An 18,571-nucleotide genomic window follows, 5' to 3' on the forward strand; every position below is an offset into this window, starting at 1 on the left:
TCATAGGTGGGAATTGAACAATGAGATCACTTGGACACAGGGCAGGGAACATCACACACCGGGGCCTGTCGGGGAGTGGGGGGCTGGGGGAGGGATAGCATTAGGAGAAATACCTAATGTAGATGTCGAGTTGATGGGGCAGCAAACCAACAAGGCACAGGTATACCTATGGATCAAACCTGCACGTTCTGCACATGTGCCCTAGAACTTAAGGTATTAAAAAAAAAAGTGCCCATTTTAGAAAATCTGAAAATGCAAAGAAAGTATGAAGAGAAATAAAAATCACCCATACTCCCTCTATCTGGAGTTAACTATCATTGAAATTTTATTATATTTCCTTCCAGTCAATACATGCTATAAGTTTTCTCTCACAAAACTAAGTTATATTATGGGTATAATTTTCACCCTAACTTCACTTGACATAACTATGTGCTCTTTCTCGTTTTATTTAGCAGGTGAACACACGCATTTATTTCTGTCCCCCCCCTTTTTTTTTTTTTTGAGGCAGAGTCTTGTTCTGTCGCCCAGCCTAGAGTGCAGTGGCATGACCTCAGCTCACTGCAACCTCCACCTCGAGGGTCCAAGCAATTCTCCTGCCTCAGCTTCCTGAGTAGCTGGGACTACAGGTGCGCACCACCATGCCTGGCTAATTTTTGTATTATAGTAGAGGTGGGGTGTCACCATGTTGGCCAGGCTGGTCTCAAACTCCTGACCTCAAGTGATCCACCCGCCTCGGCTTCCCAAAGTGCTGGGATTACAGGTGTGAGCCACCGTGCCCAGCCCTCCGTTCCCTCCTGAAACAATACTAAAATAACAGGCAAGAAATAATAAAAGATGTAAACCTGTAAAGACAAACAGATTGGGAGAAGAAACGATGCAGCTGACAGACATCAGCAAAATTAAAGAAGATATAAAGCAGACGAGAGAAAAATGAGATCTAAATGTGTACAGAATGAGAAACCAAGAAGAAGAAAATGGAATAAAGCTACGGGCCCCCCAGAAAAGCTCAGCACATGAGGGCACCACACATCTTCAAAGGCTCAACCGTGCCACAGGGCGAAATCCAGGGGGAGTGAGTGAAAGTCTGGCAAAGGAGCAGGATGACCTGATTCCCTTCCCAGCCCTGGGGCCAGGCAGCTGCCTTTCCTCCTCTCGGGAGATCACGGGTGTTTGGTCAGTTTTGGCCACAGGTTTCCTGGAATGGTTGAACTGAGGATTTGGACTTGGAGACAGACACCAGACACAGCTGGAGGTGGAGATGAAGGGCCATGCTGAAAACAGGGGGACCGAAAAACATTCTGCTCACTGGATGGTGAGTTTCCCCAGCCTTTCCCTGGCTAGCTCTCAACACACGGGTAGTGAGAGAGTGACCATTACTTCTTCACTGCCCCTCACCCCTCCCAGCAAAGATTGGACCACACCGAGGGAGAAGATGTGCTTTTCTTTTCTGCCCAGCCTTGCTACAGTACAGCGCTGTTCACATGCGCAAAGCAGAGCATCCATCAGCTTCTTTGCACTTCACTCTTAAATACAAACGGACAGCCAAAGATGACCAGACACAATTCCCCTAACATTAAAAGCAGAGACTAGAGCCAGGTGCGGTGGCTCACACCTATAAGCCCAACACTTTGGGAGGCCAAGGTGGAAGGATCACTTAAGGCCAGAAGTTGGAGACTAGTGTGGGCAACATAGTGAGACTTCGTCTCTTAAAAAAAAATAAAAAATTAGCTGGGCATAGTGGCAAATGTCTTCCAGCTAGTCAGGAGGCTGAGGCAGAAGGATAGCTTGAGCTCAGGAGTTTGAGGCTGCAGTGGGCTATATGATCGTGCCACCACACTCCAGCCTGGGTGACAGAGTAACATTTTCCTCTAAAAAATTTAGATGTAAATTAAAAAACAAAACAAAACAAAAAAAACAGAAGGCTGGGTGTGGTGGCTCACGCCTGTAATCCCAGCACTTTGGGAGGCCGAGGCAGGCGCCATATGCCTGTAATCCCAGCACTCTGGGAGGCTGAGGTGGGCACCATACGCCTGTAATCCCAGCACTCTGGGAGGCCAAGGTGGGTACCATACGCCTGTAATCCCAGCACTTTGGGAGGCCGAGGCGGGCGCCATACGCCTGTCATCCCAGCACTTTGGGAGGCCGAGGCGGGCGCATGCACTCTAGCATGGGCGACAAGAGTGAAACTCTGTCTCAAAAACAAAACAAAACAAAACAAAACAAAACAGAACTAAAACAAACGGGAGAAAAAGTAACTCAGAGAGAAGAAACACAATACAAGAAACAGAAGACAATTTAAAACAAAGAAAGACAACTATAATTAATGTTCTTAGAAATATATGAGAAGGCTGGGCATGGTGGTTCAAACCTGTAATCCTAGCACTTTGGGAGGCCAAGACAGGCAGATCACTTGAGCTCAGGAGTTCGAGACCAGCCTGGGCAACCTGGCAAAACCCCATCTCTACAAAACAATACAAAAAATTAGCTGGGCATGCCTGGGTCCCCAGCAACTTGAGGGGCTGAGGCAGGAGGACTGCCTGAGCCCAGGAAGTTGAGGCTGCCGTGAGCCAAGATCATGCCACTGCACTCCAGCCTGAGTGACAAAAAAGGATACCATAAAAAATGAAAAACTCAGGGAAGAGCTCTTAGAAATCAATGTTAGCATAACATTTTGAAAAATTAAACACAAGAGTTGGAAGATAAGGCCAGCTGTGGTTGGGGTTACAGGCATGATCCCAGAACTTTGGGAGGCCGAGGTGGGTGGATTGTTTGAGCCCATGATTTTGAGACCAGCCTGGTTAACATGGTGAGACTCTGACTTTACAAAAATAAAACAATTAGCCAGGGATGGTGGCACACACCTGTGGTCCCGACTACTCGGGAGGCTACTCACTTGGGCCTGGGACCCAGGTTGAGGCTACAGTGAGCTGTGATCATGCCACTGCACTTCGGCCTGGGAGGCAGAGCAAGACCTGGTCTCAGAAAAAAAAGAAAAAGAGCCCGTAATCCCAGCACTTTGGGAGGCCAAGGTGGGTGGATCATGTGGTCAAGAGATGGAGACCATCCTGGCCAACATGGTGAAACACTGTCTCTAACAAAAATACAAAAATTAGCCAGGCACAGTGATGGGTGCCTATAACCCAGCTACTAGAGAGGCTGAGGCAGGAGAATCACTTGAACCTGGGAGGCGGAGGTTGCAGTGAGCCAAGATTGTGCCACTGCACTCCAGCCTGGTGACAGAGAGACTCTGTCTCAAAAAATAAAAGAACGAGTTGGAAGACAAAGTTAGGGAAATCTCTCTAAGAATGGGAAAAAAACAATGCAGATGGTAAATAAGCAAAAAAGGACAAGAAAAATTCAGGATCAATCATTACAGGATTGACATCCAAAGAAAGTTCCAGGCTGGGTGCAGTGGCTCACGCCTGTAATTCTAGCACTTTGGGAGGCCAAGGTGGGTGGATCACTTGTAGTCAGGAGTTCGAGACCAGCCTGGCCAACATGGTGAAACCCCAGCTCTACTAAAAATAAAAATTAGCTGGGCGTGGTGGCGCAGACCTGTAATCCTAGCTACTTGGGAGGCTGAGGCAGGAGGATCGCTTGAACCTGGGAAACAGGTTGCAGTGAACTGAGACCGTGCCACTGTACTGCAACCTGGGCGACAGAGTAAGACTCCGTCTCAAAAAAACAAAACAAACCAAAAAAAAAAAAAGCAGTTCTAGAAAGAATTTGTAAGTTGAAAGGTTCTGGAAAAGAAAAACTGTCCTTGGCATTCATTTGTTATTGTTCAGTGATTTTCAGTGAATTAAAATTTTTTTTTTTTTGAAACTGGAGTCTCGCTCTGTTGCCCAGGCTGGAGTACAGTGGTGCGATCTCGCCTCACTGCAAGCTCCACCTCCCGGGTTCATGCCATTCTCCTGCCTCAGCCTCCCGAGTAGCTGGAACTACAGGCGTCTGCCACCACGCCTGGCTAATTTTTTGTATTTTTAGTAGAAATGGGGTTTCACCATGTTGGCCAGGATGGTCTTGATCTCCTGACCTCGTGCTCTGCCCGCCTCAGCCTCCCAAAGTGCTGGGATTACAGGTGTGAGCCACCGCGCCCAGCCGAATTCAATCTTAAGAAAGATTACTAGAAAAGGAAGAATTGTCTTGACATATTGTAAATACAGATAACGAAGGCCTAGAAATCTGACTTACTGTCCCAGCAGAACTAGGAAGAAAACCCAAATTCTGACTTCTAGTAATCTTCCCTGGAAAGTACATGGCTGGTTTGCTTTAACATTCAAGGATTTCCAGTAAGAGTGTTTTAGCACTTTAAAATACAGCAAAGCAAGTAAACCTAACATTACTCTGACCTGGCAATGACGTCATAGAAATGCATTTTGTTTTCCCTCTCTTTGCTCAAAGTTTGCAGGAGACTGTTGTAAGTACCCGAATCTTGCAACTCCTCAATGGTATCTGCAATCACATCGCTGAAAAACTGCCTGTAAGGAGAAACAGACCAAAAAAAAAATGAGTTAATCAATTATATTTTCGGTCCGGTGTGGTGGCTCAGGCCTGTAATCCCAGCACTTTGGGAAGCTGAGGCAGGCGGATCACGAGGTCAGGAGATCAAGACCATCCTGGTCAACATGGTAAAACCCCGTCTCCACTAAAAATACAAAAAAATTAGCCGGGCGTGGTGGCACGCATCTGTGATCCCAGCTACTCGGGAGGCTGAGGCAGGAGAATCACTGGAACCTGGGAGTTGGAGGTTGCAGTGAGCCAAGATCACCCCTGCACTCCAGCCTGGCAACAGAGTGAGACTCCATCTCAATAAATTAATAAATATATCATGTTTTCAGGCCACGTGCAGTGGCATGCGCCCTAATTCCAGCTACTTGGGAGGCTGAGGTGGAAGAATTGCTTGAGTCCAGGAGTTTGAGATCAACTGGGACTATGTAGCAAGACCTGGTCTCAAAATATATATATATATATATATATTATATTTATATATATGTATTGATATACATATAAAAAATATGCATTTCCCTACATTCACAAAGGGCTACAGAAGTCACACAGGTTAAGACCCAGGCCAGGTGCAGTGGCTCACGCCTGTAATCCCAGCACTTCAGGAGGCCAAGGCGGGTGGATCACCTGAGGTCAGGAGTTCGAGACCAGCCTGGCCAACATGGTGAAATCCCTTCTCTACTAAAAATACAAAAATTAGCCAGGTGTGGTGGTGCGCACCTGTAATCCCAGCTACTTGAGAGGCTGAGGCAGGAGAATCACTTGAATGCAGGAGGCAGAGGTTACAGTGAGCTGAGATCACGCCACTGCACTCTAGCCTGGCTGACAGAGCCAGACTCTGTCTCAAGAAAAAAAAAAAAGAAAAGAAAAAGAAAAAAAAAAAACGCAAAAGCTTGATTAGGTTTTTAAAAAAAATTTGTTTTAATGATTTAACTTTTTCAATTACGAAATATTTCAAAAATTTAGAAAGTATAATGAATAAAATAATGAATATTTATGTATGCAACACCAAATTTAAATATTTTACCATGGTAGAGACTTGGTTTTTTTTAGATTACATATGTCAGATATATCTGAAGTCTCTAGTCCCAGTCTCCTCAATCTTCCCCAAAGATAAACACTCTTCTGAATTTGGTGATTATTCTTCTCTAGCATGTTGTGATACTTTTATTATGTGTTTGTGTGTTTTATTTAAGTAATATGTGTAGTTCTACATGTTTTATTTTATTTTATTTTTTTTGAGATGGAGACTCGCTCTGTTACCCAGGCTGGAGTGCCGTGGCTCTACCTCGGCTCACTGCAACCTCTGCCTCCTGGGTTCAAGTGACTCTCCCGCCTTAGCCTCCTGAGTAGCTGGGATTACAAGTGTGGGCCACGTCACTTGGCTAAAACAAAAAAAGTTTTCTTTAATTTCTAGTTTGCTAAGAGGTTTTGGTATTGGTTTTAAATGATGAATATATGTTGAATTTTGCCAAATGTCTTTTCTGCATCTATTGATCTTTCTTTTTATTTATTTTTTTACATTTTCTGATGCTAAACTATTTTTGCATTCCTGGGATAATTCCAATTTCATTATGATGTTCCTTCTGGGTCTTTTTTCTTTTTTTTTTTTTGAGATGGAGTCTCGCTCTGTCGCCCAGGCTGGAGTGCAGTAGCGCGATCTCAGCTCACCGCAACCTCCACCTCCCAGGTTCATGCCATTCTCCTGCCTTAGCCTCCCGAGTAGCTGGGACTACAGGCATGTGCCACCTCGCCTGGCTAATTTTTGTATTTTTATTAGAGACAGGGTTTCACCATGTTTGCCAGGCTGGTCTGAAACTCCTGACCTCAAGTGATCCGCCCACCTCAGCCTCCCAAAGTGCTAAGATTACAGGCGTGAGCCATCACACCCAGCCAAATGTTCACATTTTCGAGATGAGTAAACCAGGTTCAGGAAAGTTAAGTGACTTGCCTGTGGTCACATAACTAGTTTGAGAAAGAGCTGGAAATATATAATCCAGGTTTCCTAACGCCTAGTCGCTGTTCTTCACGATACTCTCCTAAGTGAAGTGTTAAAAAAAACTGCTGTTTAGGCCGGGCACAAGGGCTCACACCTATAATCCCAGCACTTTGAGGGGCCGAGGCAGGAGGATCACTTGAGTCCAGGAGTTCAAGACCAGTCTGGGCAACATCGTGGATCTCCCCATCTCACAAAAATTATAATTAAAAAAAAAAAAAAAAAAAAAAGGCTGGTCATGGTGGCATGTGCCTGTAGTCCCCGCTACTCAGGAGGCTAAGGTAGGAGGGTGGTTCGAGGCTACAGTGACTCATGTTTGTGCCACTGCACTCCTGCCTGGGTGACAGAGTGAGACCCTGTCTCAAAATAATAATAATAATAATAAAATAAAAATTAAAAACTGCTATTCAATGTTTTGACATAGTTGGCAATAATTATAGTTACTATTTTCCATAACAAAGAACCCAAGGGAGAGAGAGAATAGCCAGTTTTAGCTGGCATGGTAAGGAAGTCTCCTCTGCTTTAATCTTTCCAAGAAAACTAACTTTGTGGCCGGGCGCAGTGGCTCACGCCTGTGATCCCAGCACTTTGGGAGACTGAGGCGGGCGGATCACCTGAGGTTGGGAGTTGGAGACCAGCCTGGCCAACATGGTAAAACCCTGTCTCTACTAAAAATACAAAATTAGCTGGGCCTGGTGGCGCGTGCCTATAATCCCAGCTACTTGGGAGGCTGAGGCAGGAGAATCGTTTGGATCCAGGAGGCAGAGGTTGCAGTGAGCCAGGATCGCGCCACTGCACTCCAGTCTGGACAAGAGAATGAGACTCTGTCTCCAAAAAAAAAGAAAAGTAACTTTGTGATTTTTAAAATTGTTAATTAATTAATTAGAGATAGGGTCTCACCCTGTCACTCAGGCTGGAATGCAGTGGATGATCATAACTCACTGTAACTTCTACCTCCCTGGCTTGAGTGGTCCTCCCCTGCCTCAGCCTCCTGAGTAGCTAGGACTAAAGCACGGCACCATGCCCAGCTAATTTTTTTCATTTTTGTGGAGATGAGGTATCGCTATGTTGCCCAGACTGGTCTTGAACTCCCAGCTTCAAGCGCTCCTCCCACTTCAGCCTCGCAAAGTGCTGGGATCACAGGTGTGAGCCACCACCTGCAGCCAGGAAAGTAACTTCGATAAGACCATTCACATTATGTTCTCTGTTTCTGCTTTCTTCAGCCCTTTTCTGCCTGTAAAGCCAACCTCCTCTGCCCAGGTCATCAGAACAGTACTTCTACCTCATAGAGGAGGTGTTGCCTGATTTAGAATTGCAAATAAAAGCCAATTAAGATACTTAGATTTGTTGCAATTTTGTCTTTTGACAGTAGTATGTTACGATAAAGTAAGTATTAATTCAACGCACTAAGACGATAACACATAAAGATGAGTAGAGCAAGGGAAGCACACACACTTCCTACAAATCCCATTTTAAATTCATAAAGTGTTGTGGTTTTGTTGTTGTTGTTGTTTTGCTTATCCAGTTTTTTTTTGAGATGGGGCCTCACTGTCACCCCTGCTGGAGTGCAGTGGCACAGTCACGGCTCACTGCAGCCTCAATTTCCCAGGCTTGCGTGATCCTCCCACCTCAGCCTCCAGAGGAGCTGGGACCACAGGTGCGCACCACCACGCCCAGCTAATTTTTTTAATTTTTAGTAGAGATGAGATTTCATATGTTACCCAGGCTGGTTTCAAACTCCTGGGCTCACGCAATTCTCCTGTAGGGGGACAGGCCACAGACAAAACTCCTCAGACACCGGATTAAAGAAGGAAGAGGTTTTTTATTGGGCTGGGAGCATCAGCAGACTCGTGTCTTAAGAGATGAGCTCCCCGAAAAAGAAATTCTTGGCCTTTTTAAAGGCTTACAACTTTAAGGGGTTCACGTGAAAGGGTCGTGATAAATCGAGCAAGCGTGGGAAACGTGACTGGGGCTACATGCATCAGCTAACAGAAGAAAAAGTTTTACAATGCTTTTTTCATACAGTGTCTGGAATTTACAGATAACACAAGTAGTTTAGGTCAGGGATTGATGTTACTATTACTCCTTTGTTTCACTCCTAGGGTCAGGTGGTGGTGCCGAGGTTGTCTGGCTATTTATCTTACTTTTGTTTCTTTCTAGGTTTTTGCTTTTTCTCTCCTCCTGTCTTGTGAACTAGGCACGGTGCGGGGAGGAGGGTAGGAGTAGTAGTGGTCTCCTTCCTTACTCCCACCTTGGCCTCGCAAAATGTTAGCATCACAGGTGTGAGCCGCCGCGCCTGGCCTGTTGTAGCTTTTATGTCTTTGATATTTTGATTTCCACTTTGATTCTGGATAACTGGTGGAGATGTACATTTTGTGAGCACACCCTGGGTTTCCTATGGAATATAAATCTAAAACTAATCCCCTACAAATAATTGCGACTGGTATTTTGGGTTTTTTAGGAAAAGATACGAGCTACGCACTGAGAATGAAAAGCACATGAACCGGGCAATTTATAAGCAGGATGCCTTTCTGTCTGATGCAGATCTGGGCCAGATTGACTTTAGCAAGATCTTACCCTTGGTTAAGGTCTAATACCGAGGTCAACAAACTTTTTCTGTAAAGGGACAAATAGTAAACATCTGGCTTTGCAGGGCATAAGTTCTCTTTGGCAATGACTCAGCTCTGCACTGTGGCATGAAAGCAGTCACAGATAACGTATAAACAAATGGGCAATGCCATATTCCAGTAAAAGTTTTCAAAAACAGACTTCAGACTGGATACAGCTAGTGGCCCTGGGTAATTGCAGTAAACTCTCATTTACCAAAAGTTCTCAACATAATGTTACACCCTCTTAACAGTCTTCTTTGTCACTGAGGCAGCTGACAATAAAAAATTATGAGACAATGGGAATTTAGACTGCCTTTAAGAAACCCTCAGGATTAAAACACAGTTTGGAATTTGGCTATATAGAATAATAAGAAATAGCTATAAAGTAGCTATTAATGGATAAAGCATCACAATAGCTACCGATTTGTGCCAGGCACTAGGCTAAAGCCTTATTTCTAACCCTTACACTAATGTTGCAAGGTTGCTATCGTTGTCACTTTTTTTTTTCGAGACGGAGTCTTGCTCTGTTGCCCTGGCTGGAGTGCAGTGGTGCCATCTTGGCTCACTGTAACCTCCGCCTCCCAGGTTCAAGCACTTCTCCTACCTCAGCCTCCTGAGTAGCTGGGATTACAGGCATGCACCACCACACCTGGCTAATTTTTGTATTTTTAGTAGAGACTGGGTTTCACCGTGTTAGCCAGGTTGGTCTTGAACTCCTGACCTCGTGATCCGCCCGCCTCGGCCTCCCAAAGTGCTGGGATTACAGGTGTGAGCCCTGGCGCCCGGTCCATTCTCATTTTTCAGTAATTGAAAACAGCCAGCGCGCCTGTAGTCCCAGCCCTGTGAGAGGATCACGGGAAGCCAGATGCTTGAGGGCGGCATGCTCTATGACATCTCTGTCAGTAGCCACTGGCTTCCAGCCTGGGCTACAGAGTGACCTCGTCTCTAAAAAATAAACAGTCTGCAGGTATACGTCTAAAGAAAAAAAAAAGAAAAAAATTTAAAAAATAAATAAAATAAATTGGAAACAAAGACAAACGGCCGGGCACAGTGGCTCACACCGGTAATCCCAGCACTTTGGGAGGCAGAGGCAGGTGGATCATCTGAAGTCAGGAGTTCAAGAGTAGCCTAGGCAACATGGTGAAACCTGGGGTTTTGCTAAATAATACGAAAATTAGCTGGGCGTGGTGGTGTGCACCTGTAATCCCAGCTCTTCAGGAGGCTGAGGCAGGAGAACTGCTTGAACCCGGGAGGTGGAGGCTGCACTGAGCCGAGATCGCGCCACTGCACTCCAGCCTGGGCGACAAGAGCGAGACTCCGTCTCAAAAAAAAAAACAAAACAAAACAGAAAAGACTTAATAACTTAGGCGGTATCATACAGCCGCCTTGCTTTCCATTCGTGTCGCCTACCTCTAGGCAGTCTTCAGCTAATTTTATTCTCAGGAGTCATTCTGCATACACAGTAATGACTAGCCCGCAGAAGAGAGCGGTCAGCTCTCATCTATGTATAAATGTGCAAGTCCACTGCCAAATGTCTTCCCTCCTTACCTATCAATCTGAATTTTCTTCAGTGTCTCCGTAGTCGTGATGGTCTGCCTTGCAGGTTTTTTGAAGAGAAGATCCTGCGTTTTGCGAAACTCCACAGCGAACTGGCCTCCTTGTCTGATTTCTGGCAAGTTGGGTCCTTCCTTGGTTATTAGCGGACTGGGTATTTTTGTAACTGTTGAGGCCACTGGAAGTTTGTCTAGATTCTTTCCTTCTAGATTCATTTCTCTGCTTTTCTTTTAAAACAATAAACAGTATTAGAAATAATTTTGTTAAAGAGACAACCACAAGAAAGAGGCCTTTGTCTACATTTTTCAACGTTATCTTCTCTGACTTCTACCCTATCCTCCAAGAAAATGTGCCCCTTTCTTCAGCCACAACAAACTATGCCCTGCTGCTAACTTCACACAACATTCCCCCTCTCTGTCATTCCCCAACTTACCACCTGCTACACTCTGCTCAAAAGTAAAGTTCTTTGTGAAATATCTCTGTTAGCAGGCATTTCTCATATTGTAATTTTTTATAAAGTATCTCCATCAGGTCATGGTTTCTAGGAGGGAGGGGACAGTGTCTTAGCGATCTTGGTTCCCCTTTAAAAAAAACTTTTTTTGAAGACTAGTCTCAAGTTATTTTTGGAACAAGATTGGATATTCAATAAATGTGGCCATCTTTACAGTCCCATTGCTTAGAACAATGACTAGCATATAGCAGAGACAGAAATGTTCATTGAACATATGAACATGAAAAATAAATTAAAAAAGGAGAATCACACTAAAAGCAGAGGTTGATAGTACATTTAGTGGTGTGGTGTAGATTTTGAGGATCGTGGAGGGAAAAGCCAAAATCATTTCTTTTTCAGACCCAAACTTGAATATTAAGGGACCACAGGAACAGCATATGCCTTTCAGTTGATGATGCCTGTGTAAATTAAACTGTGGCTAAAAGCTTGAGCCACTGAGAGGCCACACAGTGCAGTGACTACACATGTGGGTTCTGAAACTGTTTGAGTCCGGCTCCATCTCTCAACTGTGTTGACCTTAGGCAACTATTTAACATCTCTGTGTCCCCATTTCCCGCTGGCAAAATAAACGGTTATTATTTTAGATTCTGTCTAAGGCGATAAGGGGAAAATGTAAGGTCTAGGAGGCCTCACTGTCTTTTTTCTTTTTTCTTTTGGGACGGAGTCTCGCTGTCGCCCAGGCTGGAGCGCAGTGGCGTGATCTCGTCTCACTGTGACCTCTGGGATGTCCCATTTTCTGAGTTCTCTAACCACTATTCCTCTACCTTTATACCTGGACATCTGGAAAAGGACGCAAATGTGTCACATGGCCTGACTTACCTATTACTAGAAAGAAATGTGAATTTTTAGAATAAAATTAAAGAAATGAGCTAAGTGTTCTAGCTGACTCACTAAAAAAATTTTTTTTGAGATGGAGTCTCACTCTGTTGCTCAGGCTGGATTACAGTGGCACAATCTCCACTCACTGCAACCTCTGCCTCCCGGGTTCAAGCAATTCTCCTGCCTCAGCCTCCCGAGTAGCTGGGATTACAGGCGAGCACCATCATGCACAGCTAATTTTTTTGTATTTTTAGTAGAGACGGGGTTTCGCCATTTTGGCCAGGCTGGTCTCAAACTCCTGACCTCAGGTGATCCACCTGCCTCGGCCTCCCAAAGCGCTGGGATTACAGGCCTGAGCCACCGTGCCGTGCTCAGCCTCTAAAAATTTTATATATATATAAATTTATATATTTTAATGCACAGCAACTAATATACAAGATAGGGTTTTTTTAACCGTAAGGAAAAAGAGAAGAAAAAACAGTATTCCCTGCAAGAAAGTTATTTCCAAACTTTGGTCAAATTACTCTCATTTATGGTAGCAACCAGGTAATTAGATATACGTTCCATACTTTCAATTTCATAATTCTAATACAGGGAAAATGTATCTGGAGATGGCCTTAGCTGTAAAACAGCTTTAAAAGAGGCATAATGCTAACCCTTTCCCCCTTCAAGGTTGATTAAGAGGCTAAAAGGATGTCAAGGCCTTTGGGAAAAGAAAACATCCATATACATACTAAACATTTAAAAATGTATAGCCTAGGCCCCTACAGGGCAGCGGCATCCTCAAATTCATTGAGTGCAGAACAACTATAGTACATGAATAAAAACCAAAAAATAATTTTAAGAGATTCACATTTTTTACAAAAGATATGAAATAACAATATTGAGAAATGGCTTTTAAATTGCTATTAATCAACATGGTTTATGGTAAAGTTACCATAATTATACATACCTATATAATTACTGTTACACACTACAGTAAAATCCCAAGGGGGGTTTCCTGTTAGTCAGAAAATTCTGTGGGTAAAAGATCACTATGATAAACCAGAAAAAAACAGTGCAAAAGTTCATTCTTTTATTACTGGAGTAGTGACTGCTGCTGAATACGTCGATTAATTCAGCATTTTCATTCTTGAGATTCCATGATGGCAAATTCCTCTTTTCAAAGGCTGACAGCAGGTAGCATTGAAAAGACTTCATTTATTAACTGAATGTCTTCCCATTTGTTGTCCTTCCTTCCTTCCTTCCTTCCTTCCTTCCTTCCTTCCTTCCTTCCTTCCTTCCTTCCTTCCTTTCCTTTCTCCCTCCCTCCTTCCTTCCTTCCAATCCCTTCTCCTTCCTTACATACCCTTCTCTCTCCTTCCTTCCTTTCCTTTCTCCCTCCCTCCTTTCTTCCTTCCTTCCTTCCTTCCCTCCCTGCCTCCCTCCCTCCCTCCCTCCCTCCTTCCTTCTTTCCTTCTTTCTCTTTCAACAAGGTCTCACTCTGTCACCCAGGTTGGCGTGCAGTGGTGTGACCTTGGCTTACTGCAGCCTCAGTCTCACGGGCTCAAATGATCGTCCCATATCAGCCTCCTGAGTAGCTGGGACTACAGGCATATGCCACCATGCCTGGCTAAGTTTTGTATTTTCTTGGTAGAGATGGGGTCTTCTCTGCTGCCCAGGCTGGTCTCAAACTCCTGGCCTCAAGCATTTCTCCCACCTTGGCCTCCCAAAGCACCCATTTTATTTTTGATTATTGTTGAAGGAGATAATAAATAGGAAGAACACACCAGTCTCTTGTGTTCTATTTGTTAGCCATCTTAAATTGTTAAGATTAGGCCGGGCGCAGTGGCTCAAGCCTGTAATCCCAGCACTTTGGGAGGCCGAGACGGGCGGATCATGAGGTCAGGAGATCGAGACCATCCTGGCTAATACGGTGAAACACTGTCTCTACTTAAAATACAAAAAACTAGCCGGGCGACGAGGCAGGCGCCTGTAGTCCCAGCTATTCGGGAGGCTGAGGCAGGAGAATGGCGTAAAAAACCCGGGAGGCAGAGCTTGCAGTGAGCTGAGATCCGGCCACTGCACTCCAGCCTGGGTGGCAGAGCAAGACCCCTCTCAAAAAAAAAAAAAAAAAAATTGTTAAGATTAGACTCTTATTTTAAATGCAATGGAAGATTTTGTTCTTAGATTCTTATCTGTTTGCCCTTCATAAGTTAACAAGGAAGTTAACTTACATTATACAATTCCTGTGATACTTATATCACAGAATTATTTTAAAACTACCCCAAAACTCACAGAAGGCTAGCACTAGAAGGGACCTATCGGGTCATTTAGGTAAAACTCCATTACAACTTACAAATGAGAAAACTTAGACCAAAAAAAGTGAAGTGACTGCTAACCGCACAAAACTATATCCCAGATGCCTCCTGACTCTAAAGCCATTGCTCTATAAAATCTTATCTAAACTTTTTAAACTTTAATGAAAGTTTTAAGAACCCAGACTGTATGTGTAACAATAATAATTTTAAAAATTTGAAATTTTAATGGAAAAGTAAAGGGAAATGTAATTTTCTTCTCTCGATAAATATGGACTTCTTTACTGTTAGACATGAAAATCAAAACAAAACAAAAAAAAAAAAAAAAAAAGAAAAGCATTTTACCCTCTCATTTTTATAGCAATTTTCATTGGTCATAGAATCAGACATAAGAATATCTTCTGGGCTGGGCGCGGTGGTTCACGCCTGTAATCTCAACACTTTGGGAGGCCGAGGCGGGCAGATCACTTGAGGTTGGGAGTTCAAGACCAGCCTGACCAACATGGAGAAACCCCGTCTCTACTAAAAATACAAAATTAGTTGGGAGTGGTGGCGCATGCCGGTAATCCCAGCTACTCGGGAGGCTGAGGCAGGAGAGTCACTTGAACCCAGGAGGTGGAGGTTGCCGTGAGCCGAGACACTCCAGCCTGGGCAAGAAGAGCGAAACTCCATCTCAAAAAAATAAAAATAAAAAAATAAAATAAAAAAGAGTATCTTCTGCACAAGTTATATAATGCTATTATGTAAAACTTGATAAATATGTATTTCTATCTATAAATTGTTTCCATTTTATACCTACAGCCTAAGTTATTGAAATGTACAAGAGCTAAACATGTATAAAGACTTTGCTCACTACTGAATTAACTTTCTAATAACTCAGTGCTGCTTCACAGAGCAGTCCAAAACATGATTGAAAATGTAATGGCTTGGCTAACCAGGTGAAACCCCGTCTCTGCTAAAAATACAAAACACTAGCCGGGCGTGGTGGCGGCGCCTGTGGTCCCAGCTCCTCGGGAGGCTGAGGCAGGAGAATGGCGGGAACCCGCGAGGCGGAGCTTGCAGGGGGCCGAGATCGGCCACTCACTCCAGCCTGGGCCACAGAGCGAGACTCCGTCTCAAAAAAAAAAAAAAGAAAGAAAATGTAATGGCTGACACAGTAATGCAGCTGGATATTCAGGAAGGCAAGTTGCAACGTGTTCATCAATGACAAGTCATTTTAGATGAAAGCGAAGTGAAGACTGGAGCTGAACTTCCTCCCCCTAGTGTTCAGTTAGGTTTCAGCAGCTGAGAAATACAAGCTGGCTTAGTAATCCCCTCTCTCTCCTCAGTATTGTATTTATACTGATTTCAGTATAGGCCTTTTTGGATAATGCCAATATAGTGGAAAAGGATATTCTCTCTGGTAATGTACCTTCAGTTATGACCATTTCACTCCATCAATTGAGAGTACATATCTCAGATAGTTAGTGTAGCCCTTTATCTGAAATAAAGGTGCTATTTCCCAAGTGATATTTAATGGCACCAGCCTGGACAACACAGTGAGATCCCATCTCTATAGAACTTTCATAAAAAATTAGCTGGGTGTGGTAGTGCAGACCTATAGTCCCAGCTACGCAGGAGACTGAGGTGGGAGGATCACTTGAGCCTGGGAGGTAAAGGTCGCAGTCAGCCGTGACGGCACCCCTACACTCCAGCCTAGGCCACAGAGCGAGACACTGTCAGAAAAAAAAAAAAAAGAAGAAGAAGGAAAGAGAGAGAGAAAGATAAATCAATACATTTAATGAGACAGGTACTATAAATGAGGGAGAAATAAAAAATAAAGCAAAAGTAACTCATGGTCTCATGGTGAGTGGATAAATACCATGCAGATGCTCTGTCTTCCTTCGTACTGAACGGGCATGATGTACTTTAGAATAGAGAGCTGGTCTGTGGTGTCCTCTAGAACTGCCGAGATCCTCAGCACATCTGGAAGCGAGAGTGGCTCTCGGGTTTCTAGGATTTCTGGGATGATTTCTACGTCTGTTTCTTTAGGTAGTCCGTCTTCTTCTACGGTACTAGGTGGTTTGCCTGTCACTGACACTGTCATCTCAGAATGCCAAACTTTTGGAGGAAGGTTTGAGTCTTCCAGGCTGTCTCTAAGGAAAGAATAAAGAAAAAATAAGTCAGCGACCAATATTTAAACATTACTTTAACTCAGAAGTACAGGCAGCAACGTGCTGGGCTCCTGTAATATTCATGTTGTCATATAATATAATCTAGATTTAAAAAAAAAAAGTAGGAGTTGGAGTGTGATTCTACTAAATATCTTCCATTTTGACCAACCAAAGGCAAACAACTTACATTTTTTTCCCCCCCTTTTATTGAGATGGAGTTTCGCTCTTGTTGCCCAGGCTGGAGTGCAATGGCGTGATCTCAGCTCACCGCAACCTCTGCCTCCCAGGTTCAAGCGATTCTCCTGCCTCAGCCTGCTGAGTAGCTGGGACTACAGGCACCCGCCGCCACACCCGGCCAAGTTTGTGTTTTTAGTAGAGATGGGGTTTCTCCATGTTGGTCAGGTTGGTCTTGAACTCCCAACCTCAGGTGATCCACCCAGCTCAGCCTCCCAAAGTGCTGGGATTACAGGCATGAGCCACCACACCTGGCCTACTGTTTAATAAAGATACGTAGCTCATGCAATTTGGCTATGCTGATCAATTTAAATTTGAGCCAAAATTACCTTTTTTTCCCTAGGAGTATCTTTAGATGCTAACCAAAACTGTCTCCTGATGAGTGAAAAACAGAATGTGGTATCCAGCCTCCAAGGTGGCCCAAATGATTCTCACTTTCTAGTATTAATGGTTCTGTGTCGTCTACGCCACACTGAGTAGGACCAGCCTATGTAACCAGAAGGTTATTGTGGCAATGATGGAGTGGGACTTCCAAGGCTAAGTGATAAAAGACATTGCAGCTTCTGCCTTCCTCTCTCAAATCGCTCAGTGTAAGGGATGACAGCTGCTTCGGCATGAGGACACTTCAGCAGCACTGTGGACACATCCATGAGGGTAAGGAACAAACGCCTCTTGCTGGCAGCCTGCACCAACTTGCCAGCTCTGTCAATGAACCACCTTGGCAGTGGATACTCCAGCCCCCATCAGGTCTTCAGATCATTGCCATTATTGCCACCCATGGCCAACTTCAAGTGCAGGAGAGACCCCAAGCCAGCACCATCCAGCTAACCTGCTCCTAACCTTGGGACCCGCAGAAACTGTGGGAAAGAATAAATGTTTGTATTTTAAGTCACTAAGTTCTGGGGTGATCTGTCACACAGCAGTAGATAAGGTATACACAGAACTTTAACAGAAGGCATAATTTAAATACATGTATACAAAAAACAGGAATTGTAAACATACTCTTCCATTCTCCTTTAGTTTCGTTACCCTCCGTGGAATATGTATAATCTCACAGAAGTGCAGCTACCTAAAATGGGAAGGAAACACCGAGATTAGTTTATGGGAGTCTTCAATGATGTTTCAGTTATTTCGATACCATTTTATTCAGAGAAAATTAAATGATTACGGGAGCTGTGACTGTCGCCTCTTTGTGCAGAGTGGAGCAGTCCCAGAGGCGAAAGAAACACTGACATCACGGACCGCAGGTCTATGAAGAAGTCAACCGAATTCTTACTGCTCTACCAAACTCAAGACACACGCACTCTGTGAGCCTCTTCTTAAGGTAAATTAACGTTCAACATGGTTTTAGTGTGTTCCATCGTATCACGATTTTAATTGGTAATCTCTATATACTTGATTTTTTCTATCATTCTAATTACTCTAACATTTAATTAGATCACTCAATCCATCTTATCCGCCAGATAATGGAATTTGCTCCACATGTGCTTAGAGGAATAACTGAGATGACATTTAGAAAAACTGTATTAATTGGGGCCGGGTGCGGTGGCTCATGCCTGTAATCCCAGCACTTTGGGAGGCCGAGGCGGGCAGATCATGAGGTCAGGAGATCGAGACCATCCTGGCCAACATGGTGAAACCCTGTCTCTACTAAAAAATACAAAAAATTAGCGAGGCATGGTGGCGGGCACCTGTAGTCCCAGATACTCGGGAGACTGAAGCAGGAGAATGGCGTAAACCCGGGAGGTGGAGCTTGCAGTGAGCTGAGATCGCACCACTGCACTCTAGCCCGGGCGACAGAGTGAGACTCCGTCTCAAAAAAAAAAAAAGAAAGAAAAACTATATTAATCCTGGAAATCGGAAATCAGTTTGACACTGCTGTCAAGATG

The 18,571-nt window shown here is 44.1% G+C and overlaps 1 protein-coding gene and 1 long non-coding RNA gene across 9 annotated transcripts in view; one reads left to right on the forward strand and one right to left on the reverse strand.

The window, feature by feature from the left end:
- The window catches only part of DRC9 (dynein regulatory complex subunit 9), a 68,537-nt gene that overhangs the window by 36,629 nt on the left and 13,337 nt on the right, over positions 1 to 18,571 (reverse strand). For all 8 annotated transcript variants that reach the window (XR_001884042.1, XM_017865489.1, XM_017865488.1 and 5 more), the window contains 4 exons: positions 17,685 to 17,751; positions 16,157 to 16,430; positions 10,663 to 10,895; positions 4,353 to 4,481 (listed from right to left, as the gene is read on the reverse strand). Coding sequence is in view for 7 of the 8 variants with exons in the window: in XM_017865489.1 (XP_017720978.1) it covers positions 4,353 to 4,481; positions 10,663 to 10,895; positions 16,157 to 16,430; positions 17,685 to 17,692 (644 nt within the window). In the remaining variant the exon portion in view is untranslated. The remainder of the gene's footprint in view (positions 1 to 4,352; positions 4,482 to 10,662; positions 10,896 to 16,156; positions 16,431 to 17,684; positions 17,752 to 18,571) is intronic.
- On the forward strand, positions 768 to 18,211 carry LOC108524420 (uncharacterized). The gene is made up of 3 exons (XR_001884043.1): positions 768 to 1,312; positions 17,026 to 17,336; positions 17,881 to 18,211. It is a non-coding gene; the product is annotated as an uncharacterized LOC108524420 (long non-coding RNA).

This window comes from Rhinopithecus bieti, unplaced genomic scaffold (assembly GCF_001698545.2).
Source record: "Rhinopithecus bieti isolate Rb0 unplaced genomic scaffold, ASM169854v2 scaffold_83126, whole genome shotgun sequence".
Taxonomy (NCBI): domain Eukaryota; kingdom Metazoa; phylum Chordata; class Mammalia; order Primates; family Cercopithecidae; genus Rhinopithecus; species Rhinopithecus bieti.